Genomic DNA, 9,464 nt, shown 5'->3' on the forward strand with positions numbered 1-9,464 from the left:
CTGATGACGTGGTTGATGACGATTGGGTCAGGGGGCAATAGCAGAGCTGTGAGGCGCTGGGGAATCTCAGAAAACTTCAGCCGGGGACAATCAAAAATCTGCAGTGGGAGAGAGAGATCGCTCGTCTGTGCTTGAAAGAGAGAGTTTGCATTCTGAAAAGGCCACGAGAAGCCAGTGCTCCCGGGGCTGGGGCCAGGTGGGCTGCGACCGGAGGAGCGCTCACGGGGAGGGGTGTGCAGCGCGTGGGTGAGAGCACAGGCCCTGAGTCGGCCGGCCCGGGTCTAAGTCCTGCTTCCACCGCTCACTGTGCAACCCTGAGCGACTTACGTAACATCTCGGCCTCAGTTTCTTCATCTCTGGAAAGGGGATGGTAATGGTATCTATCTCAAGGGGTGGTTAGAATTAAATGAGTCCGTTATGCATAAAGTGCTTGGAACAGTGCTCGGCACGTGGTAAGTGCTCAATAAATATCGACCGTTATTTTTACTACGCAGGTCTATCTGTTGTATTTATTTTAAAATTATTATTAAAAATATTATTAATAATCCCTAGTTTGGTAGAACTCTTGTCAAATCACTTCCACAGCAATTTGATTTTCCTCACTGCCCGGTGGGCTAGGTGGGACAGGTATTGGTATCACCCTGTTGTAAAGATGAGGAACAAGGCTCAAAATAGCTAAGTAATCTACCCAGGGTCTAGACCCAGGACTAGAACTCGGGGATCCTAATTCCAAGTGACAAGAATGTGATCCCCAAAGCTGTTGGCCTCCTGGGCTTCCAGATCTTCCTCACCTGGGGTGGCTGAGATGGGTGGGCCACCGCACAGAGCTGTGCCATGGCAGAGCCCCGACTAGAACCCTGGTCTCTGGCTCCGAGACCGTTTCCAACGGGGTCGAGAAGGGAGTGGGGGGTGTCACCTTAGTAGGGGCACTTCCCCTAGCGGTAACTCTGCCTGCTCCCCGGGGACCCGGGCTTGGGGGAGAGGGTACCTGCTGGAAATACTTGTCCCCGTTGATGTATTCCTTGTCGTGCGAGTCCTGCAGCCTGTTGGTCTTCACGTACTGCCACAGGGCCTGGACGATGGCTGAGCGGCTCTGTGTGTGCAACCCCAGCAGGCGGGCCAGGCGGGGATCCAGTTTGAACTGGGGAGGCTGGGAAAAGGTGACCATGAAAATTAGGTAAAAGAGAGAGAGTGGAAAGAGCTCAGGGCCAGGTGGCTCGGGACTCGGCGGGGATGCGGTGCCTGGGCTCCTTGGAGACATGCTCTGGAGAGGGCGGGGTAGGGAGGAGAACAGGATCTCTCAGGACGCGCACCTTTGAGGCCGAGGCCCACCCCGTCCAGGAGAAAGGGCGTGGGGGGCTGAGGGCCTCACGTGGTGTCTGGGGGGTGGGGCACACACCTGGTAGTCCAGCATGAGGAGCAGCGTGCAGCGCACACTCAGGTCCCCCGGCCTCTTCACCTGGAACCCGTCCGTCTCCTGTGTTGTGGGCGTCCGGTGCCACTGTCCAGGGGATAAGAGCCGGGTCACCTCACAGGCCCAACCAAGCTGGTGGGGCTAGAGCCCTGGTGGCGGGGGCTCCCTCCTCCAGACCTGTGCAGCTGACGGGACTGCGGTCTGTGGAAGGGGGGCAGGTTCAAGGGCAGAAGGGGTCTGGGTCTTACCTCTACTAGGTGGTTGTCAGGGCCGTAAAGATCTTTGTCCAGCTCAATGACCAAACTCTTGAAGAAGGAAGAAAACTTCCGCTTCTGCTTGCTGGGCTGTGGGAGAGGAGCGGACCGTGGGGGCGGAACAGGGACCGTCGGGGCAGAATGAGTTGGGGGGGGGGCGGGGCTGGGGGGGGGGGGGGGGGGGGGGGGGGGGGGGGGGGGGGGGGAGGGGGGGGGGAGGGGGGGGGGGGGGGGGGGGGGGGGGGGGGCTGGGCGGGCGGGGCAGCAGTCAGGAGCAGGCCTCCCGCCAGACATCTCTCTAGACGCCCCCCCGCCCCCCGCCCCCGGCCAGGGCTGACTTCCTAGCCCTGAGTGCTGGTAGTCTAGTACTGTCCTCGGCGCAGCCCCGTACCCACCCCAGGACACCTGGAGAGACCTGGGCCAGGACGTACGTCATCCAGGAGCTTCCCCTCCACCCGCAGCTCCCAGGAGGCAATGCTGCCATCGGAATCCTCAGCATCGGGCTTCGCAGGGTTAAAAGTGTTGGAGATATAAAGACGCAGCTTCCGCTTTTGCTGTAGAAATAAAGAGTGTAGTACAGAGCCAAGCCCCGGGCCGAGCCCGCTTCTCCATTCTGGGAATAGGCCTTAGCCCCCTCTTCCTGCCCCCAAGCCAAGGCACCTTCATTGGCCTCTTCAGAGCCTCCTGGATGTCCACCCGCTTCCGCATGATGGTTTGATCCAGTTTCCTCTCAAAGGCCAGGAGGTCCATGTAAGCCTGGGACTCTGGGACCAGCTCCCGGATCTGGAAGAGGAGGAACAAGAAGGGGAACCAGGGGCTCAGCCAGCCTTGCAGGTGGGACGTGCGTGCGTCACGTGGTCCCAGGACACGGCGTGGTGGGGAGCTGGCCAGGAGGTTCAGGGCGTGGAACTTTGAGGCCTTGACGTGTGGGGATAAAAACTGCTTCTCCCACTAGGGAGAAGCAGTGCATCCAATCACTAGGGGCGGCCGGAGCACCCAGGGAGCCCAGCAAGCCGCTAGGGCTTCAGCTCCTCGTCTTGTCCTCTCCCTTGTCACACGGCCTCTGGGTTTCCCTTGGGTGTCTGCAAAGTGGAGAGGACGGACCCCGGCAGCCCTGGGACAGGTGATGTCGCTGCCTGCCTCTACCCTGGCTCATGGCCGCTCAACCACGCTGCTCCTTAGCCAGCTCGGCCTGGGTCCTCTTACGATGCCTGGGCCTTCTGGCCAGCTTCTGTGCCCTTCACTCCCCCTGCCAGCCTGTGATCCCCGAGCTCTCGGCTCCTCTTTGTCCCACGCCTTTACGTCTTCAGACCGCTGGAATTCAACCTACTGCACCCCAGACCCAGTATCCTAACCTATGGCTCCGCTTCTTCCCTCCGCCCCACCCCCTCCCTCTGGCCTGGGGAGCCTCACTTCTTAATTAGCTTTTTGAACAAAAAGTGAAAGTGACTGTGATGCTGAAGCGAAGCTCCTGAGGGGGGAGGGGAGGAGGCACGGGGTGGCGGGGAGGGGGGAGTAGGGCGGAGCAGCAAAGGGTGGGGGGTGGGCTGGGGGCTGCTGTGAAAGGCACTCACCCTTTGAGGGAGGATTTTGTCAGCCATCTTCCTCCTCTTGGCACTGTACATTTTTTAAAGAAAAAACCAGGTTACCATGGCGACAGATCTGGGAGTAACGAGGCCACCTGCTAAATTATCCCGACATCTCAGCCCGCCTGGCTGGGGTTCCCACAGCCCGCTCGTCTGCCTGCCCAAGGGGCTATGATGCTGGTGTGTGGCACTGGCGCTCTGTCCTCTCAGAGGGGAGCAGAGGTGACCCCGTCCTTTCTCCAGCCTGGGAGCCCCTTTCTGCTCCACCACATCCTCAGGGCCATCGAAACGAGACTTAGAAGGGGCTGGGGGTAGGGGAGCTGCAGAAGCCTTTGAGGAAAGCTGGGAAGGGGGGAGGACAGAGGAGAGGGAGGACGGATTCTGAGGACTCTCCTTCTCTGCTAAGCAGGGGTGCACGGTCCAAGGTGGCCTGAGCTCAGAGGGAGGGGAGCTGACCCGCCTGGCCCATCCCTGGAGCAGGAAATGATGGTGTGAAGCTGGTGAGGACTTGCACCCCTGCCACCCTGGGCTTGGAAGGGGACGCTGATGGGCAGGGGGTGCTCTTGCCCTTGGGCCGCCTGCCAGCAGGGTCCGGGGACACACCCGTAGGTATCCAGAGAGAGTGGACAGGACGTTCTCCTGAGGGGTGTGGCTGTGGCTGGACCTGGGGTAGCAGCTGGGACTTGGACTCTTCTTGATCCACTAGCTGCTTCTGACTCCCAAAAGCACCCCAGAAATGCTTGGCAAGTAGAAATTAGAACCCAGCCTAGAGGATGGCTGCATACTGCCCCCTTGTGGTGTTCTCAACCACTGCCCCCTCTCTGCCCAAAAATCTGTTCTAAGGCTAGGCAAGCAGTTTTCATTAAAGGTCTGATTTGTTTTGAAGAAATTATCTACGTGAAACTCTCCATTTATACAAGATAAATCAGGGACTCTTTACTGTATAAAAGAATGACTCACTTTGCCAAAGAATTCATCATGGGATTCCTAAAAATGGTGAATTTTCCTTGCTATGTAAAAGATACTTAATAATGCGGTAAAATCCATATTGCACCTTTTGTAGGACTCCATCTGGTGCAGAGGGAAGCGTGTGCGTTTGGCTAAATAGTGAAACCCAGAGGGGCACCTCTCCTGCCAGGCACCAGCAGGGGCTTCGGGGTGCCACCAGCTGGCTCAGACAAGTCAATGGGCTGGCCCTGGATGGTTGGGGGGCAGACCTGGTCCAGAGGACAGGTTATGGCAGCTCTTCAACATGTGACTGATAAAGAATCACCTGAGAGCACGATGGGGCAGCGACTGGCCACCCACGGGGCACATCCCCAGGCTCCACCCCCCTGGCCAGAGATTCAGATTAAGAAGATCTGAAGTGGGGCTTTTAAACAGTCAAGCCAGCGGGTTCTGAGGAAGGCACCCTGGGCAACCACACTGAGAAACACAGTCTAAAGCTCTGCCCTCAGTCCCAGTGCCAGCCCGCCTGCATCCCAAAGACTGAAGCATCACCCAGAACCTGGGGACTGGGGTGGAGAGAGGGGCAGAGCAGGTGACAAGGAGAAGGGCGCGACGGCCGCAGCCTGTCTCCACGGTGGGCACACAAAGGAACCAGACCAGAGCTCCTTCAGCCCGCCTCCCGGGAGGGCATCCCACCCAGGCCGCCCGCTCCCTGCTGATCCAATCCCGCTCCTCGCCCACCCCGTCCCTGCGGGTCCTGCGTCCGCCCCCTCTGCTCTGGGCCCCTCTTACCTGCGGCTCCGCGCGGGGGCGGTGGGCACCGGCTGGCCCTGGCTCTGGGCCTGGCTCTGGCCGGGCGGGGGCGCTGCTCGCTTGCGGGCGGGCTCCATGCCCGCGGGGGCCAGGCCGGGTCGCACGGCGGGGCTGCCCATGTACGGGGAGCCCGGGGGGCCCATGGGCGCCCCCTGGTGGGGCATCCGGGCTCCGGACGGCATCCCGGGGCGCTGGGGAGGCGGGGGTGAAGCAGACACAGGCGTCCGCCGGTCAGACCAGGGCCCCTGTTCCAGGCGCGCTGAGCTGCGTCTCTCCCGCCCCGAGCCCCCGGCCCGTGACCCTGCTGCCGACGGCTCGAGCGAGGGGTGGGCGGGGGCGCCGGAACCGCGCGGCTTTGGCGGAGGGGGGGCTTTGCGTCTCGCTGCAGGAAGCTAACTGAAGCCAGGCAACTGCACAGGGCACTGCCAGCCTCGGATTTGCGGAAGGTGCCGCGAAAATGAATATTAATGGCGCCTTTCAACCTTTTTAAAGGATGTTCACATCCACATGCTCCTCTGCAAGACAGTCTGAGCGGGTCCTTCTCTCCCCACTTGACAGACGAGGCAACCGCGGCTCAAGGAGAAAAGCAACCTAGCCAAGGTCACGCAGCTCCTCCCGGCGAAGGCAGCGCTGAGCGGCCGTTTCCTGGGGGCTTTTTGCTCTCTGCTGCTTCGTTTAGTTTAGGGGCTGGGCTCCCTGCTCGGACTTCTGCTGCCCCTCTTCCCATTCCCTGCTTCCCAGTCCATTTCCTGGGCTGCCCTGCCTTGAACTCCCCCTTCCCATTGCAACCCACTCTTCTCTCTGGGCCCCTGCCTTTGACCCCTCAGCCCTGATACCCACCCCCTTCCTCTGATTCTAAGCCTCCCCAGGCGGGGGCTTTGCTGACATAGCCCATCCCCATAATTTGCTCTCGAGGTGAAGGCTGGAGGCAACCTGAGGGACTGAGGTCAGACCTCACCAGGATTCTCCGATGGGGGGGTGGGGGGAGGCTCAACTGGAGATGGGAGGTCCAGAGGGCTTGGGGAGGTCAAAAGCAGCAGCATTTCCTCTTATATCCATCTCTCCCTGCCCGTCCACCCGAATCACCAGAGATGGTCCCATTCTCCAGACCGCCTCTACTCCCCACCCTGCCCCCGTGAGGTCAGAAGTCTGGGTTCGCAGGGGGCCACGGAGAGGGAGACGAGGCAGGTGTATTCCTTTGCCGCTACCCCGCTGCTCAGCCGGGGTGTAGACGACATCAAATGTATTGAGTGAAGTGGTCCACCGACTTGTAAAACCTCACTCGTCCAGGTTCCAGAAGAGGGGTGAGGGAGGGTCTGAGGGGCTGTCAAGAGGAGGGTGGGTGGGATGGGGACTGGAGAGCAGGAAGGAGATTTAGGGAGTGATGGTTGCAGACCCTGCGCCCCTGATACCATTCGAGCACCACCCACTTCACCCCCAGGAGTGCAGCTGCTCCCAGGAACAGGGAGGAGCAGAGCCCTCACCCTGAGCCGGGTGAATCCACTCTCCCTCCGGTCCCTCCTGCCCCGCGCTAGGTCTGACCCTATAACCCCCAGCCAGCCAGCTGTCTCTGCCTATCGCCTCCGCAGTGAGACCTGCCTGTCCATGTGTCTGCCTCCCCTGCCCCACCTGACCCCGTCACTCACACCTCCAGGGCGGCAGCCCAGAATGGAGCCCACGCCGGCCATTCCCCACCAGCACAGATGGGCCGCTGGGAGTGGGGCAGTGGGGCTCCCAGCCACCCAAGAACTGAAGCTCTAAGTTGGCCCAATAAAAACGTCCACGTGTACAGTCCCTCTCCCTCCTAGATGGGCCTTTTAAAAGGGACGCCCCAGGCAGCAAGATTAGGACCGGTCACTAGGCTGACTGACATGGAAGTCAGCCCAGAGAGCCCAGTGGCTGGAGGACAGCTGCCCCGGGGAAGCCCCTTTCCCCATCAGATGCTCTCCCACCTACCAAGGCCAGTGGTACTCACTGATCTGCTGAAGAGGCCCTGAGGGGGAGACTTCCAGAGCCCCCAGAGGGCTGTGCCAGCCACCAGGGATCGGCGACCAGCACGAAGGGCCAAAATTCTAGAGACTCTGGCCTCTTTTGCTGAGAACGTGCCTTCCTTGGGGTCACAACCAAATGTGGCCACTGTAAACCTCACTGCCTCCTCTATAACGGGCTCCAGCACCAGCACCCACCCCAAGTCCTGGAGCCCCTGCCCCTCCTATCCCACAGCCCTTCCAACCTATTCCCATCCTCTCAGGTCCCCTGGGCTCCCTCAGGCTCCCGGTGGACCTTCCAAGCTTGCTTGTGGCAGGACTGTGCTGCCCGGCCCCTTTGGTCTCTAGGCCTCGCGTCCCTGACTCCAGCCCTTCCTTCACACCTTTGAGGCATTAGGGACATCAGCTTCTGGTGGCTGAGTCCGCCGAGAGATCCTCAGACCCCTTAACTTGGGGTCTGTCTCTAGAGAGGGCCTCTCTCTGGCCTTGCTGGCAGAGGCCGTCAGCAAAGCCCCAGAGTCTTCCTGCCGGGATGCAGAGGTTGTTCCGCCCTAGGGCTTCCTGCCACAGTGCCTACAGGGTCACCTGCTCCTTGCTCCTGAGACACAGAGAAACACTGTCCCAACGGATTAACGGACAGCCCAGCCCAGCGATGCCATGTCCCCCACCCCCACCCCCAGGGCAGGGGTAACACCTGGGCCCACAAGGAAAAGAACGGAAGACAACACGTCGGGGACCTAGGGGAGCCCCCACTTGGGGGGTACAGTCCCCAAGTCCCACCCCCAGCCTCTGACAGGAACCCATGCAAACGCCTCCCTTCCCCGCCCGGGCACCCATCCCCGGCCAGCCGCCTGACGACGTGTTCGGGTGCCAGAGCGCCGGCACAGTCCTGGGGCTGGGCCGCGGGCCGTGGCGCTCCCGCTAGAGGGGTGGGAGAGCGGGAGCCCCCCTCCCGGCCCCTCCCGACCATCCCTCCATTCAGCCCGAGCCAGCTCGCTCTCCCTCCCCCGCTAACTTTCCCCCACTCACCACCCCATGGACCAGAAACTCAAAAAGTTTGCTTTTCGTGGCTTTGCGCGCCCCTCCGGCAACTTCGTCCGCGGCCATCGGGGTGGGCTCAGCGGCTCCTCTCACTCTCTCTCTCTCTCTTCCTCTTTCTTTCCCTTTTCTGCCTTTTTTTTTTTTCCTCCAACTCTCCCCTCTGAGTCCTGCTGGGCTCTCTCACACTTCTACTCGAGCGGAGTGGGGAGGGGGCCCCTTCAGGGCTGCCCTGACGGCCCACGGCCCACGCCGCCGCCGCCGCCGCCGCCGCCGCCGCCCGCCCGCCCGCCCGCCGCCGCCTCCTCCTCCTCCGTTTCCCGGGCGTCCGCAGCCACCGCGCTCCCGGTTCCAAATCCTCCCGGTCCGCCGCCCCGCGCGGCTGGAAGGCGCCAGTCGCACCCACTCACCTCTGGGTAGGAGACGCGCGCATCCCTCGCCCTTCCCCTCCGCTTTGTGCCTCTCGGATCGCCCGCCGCCGCCGCCGCCGCCGCCGCCGCCGCCGCGGCTGCAGCATTCCTGCACTGATAAGACAGAAATAGTCCGGCGGCCCGGGGTCTGCCTGTTGACTCGGCGGGGACAGAAAAGCCTGCCTTTCCAACCCTCGCTGGCCAAACAGCGCAGCTAAGCGGCGAGGCACGCCGACCAGCCCGGCTCCCGGGCGCTGGGCAGCGGCACTGCAGCCCGAGGCCGCCCGAGGGCCGCGGGGAGGCGGCGCGGGGAGGGGACGCGAGGGGAGGTGGCGGGGGGCTCGCCGGCCCCCCGGCCTCTCGCCGCAAATAGTTTCTCGGTTAGGGAATTCGCCGGCAGGGCCAGGCAGGGAACAGTCAGTTCCAACTTTGCCCCCAAGTGGCTCCTGCTGCATTTCTGAGGCCCTTTCCCCAGAGACCTGGCAGGCCAAGTAGGGAAACATTCGCTGGAAGGAATCCGGGGGGAGCCGGAGCCCGGAGGAGGCCTTTCTCCTGCACCGGGGCGGCAGGCGTGGGTGTGCCCCGGGAGGCGGGGTGCCCCTGCGTCCACAGATGTGTGCGCCCTTGTCTCCCCGCCGTGTGGGTCTGCACCCTCGTGTGGGCACGGCTCGGGGCTGTGGGTGTGGATGTTTGTGTGCGTGCACACACAAATGCCTCCTCTGTGTGCCTCTCTCCACGAGAGCCTCCGGTGCGCGCGCGTGCGTGCGCGCGCGCGTGTGGCGGGACACGGCCTGTGTCTCCCAGCCCTGTGAGTCTATTTCGGGGCATGTGAGTCTTTGTCTCTATGTGAGAGAGTGAGGGCAGTAGGGGAGGTATTTCGGAAACAGGGAGGTGGATCAGGCTCTTGAGAACAGGAAGGGAAGCTGTGGGGGCAGGTCAGGAGCCGGCGTGGACGGCGGTGGCGGGGGGGGGGGGGGGGGGAGGGGAGGGGAGCAGGACCCGGCGGTTCTGGG

General features: G+C 62.2%; 1 protein-coding gene across 2 annotated transcripts in view; it reads right to left on the reverse strand.

Annotated features, from left to right (window-relative positions):
- SMARCD3 (SWI/SNF related BAF chromatin remodeling complex subunit D3) overlaps positions 1-9,464 on the reverse strand; it is a 35,343-nt gene that overhangs the window by 1,405 nt on the left and 24,474 nt on the right. The window contains exons 1-9 of one of the 2 annotated variants that reach the window (XM_007126681.4): positions 8,033-8,312; positions 4,995-5,206; positions 3,243-3,285; positions 2,329-2,451; positions 2,100-2,222; positions 1,663-1,758; positions 1,400-1,501; positions 989-1,150; positions 1-98 (exon numbers count right to left, since the gene is read on the reverse strand). In XM_007126681.4, coding sequence (XP_007126743.2) covers positions 1-98; positions 989-1,150; positions 1,400-1,501; positions 1,663-1,758; positions 2,100-2,222; positions 2,329-2,451; positions 3,243-3,285; positions 4,995-5,206; positions 8,033-8,110 — 1,037 coding nt within the window. In that variant the 5' untranslated portion in view covers positions 8,111-8,312. Of the gene's footprint in view, positions 99-988; positions 1,151-1,399; positions 1,502-1,662; positions 1,759-2,099; positions 2,223-2,328; positions 2,452-3,242; positions 3,286-4,994; positions 5,207-8,032; positions 8,313-9,464 lie in introns of those variants that run through there. The other variant, XM_028485132.2, reaches the window with a different exon arrangement.

The sequence above is a fragment of the Physeter macrocephalus genome, unplaced genomic scaffold (assembly GCF_002837175.3).
Source record: "Physeter macrocephalus isolate SW-GA unplaced genomic scaffold, ASM283717v5 random_305, whole genome shotgun sequence".
Classification (NCBI taxonomy): domain Eukaryota; kingdom Metazoa; phylum Chordata; class Mammalia; order Artiodactyla; family Physeteridae; genus Physeter; species Physeter macrocephalus.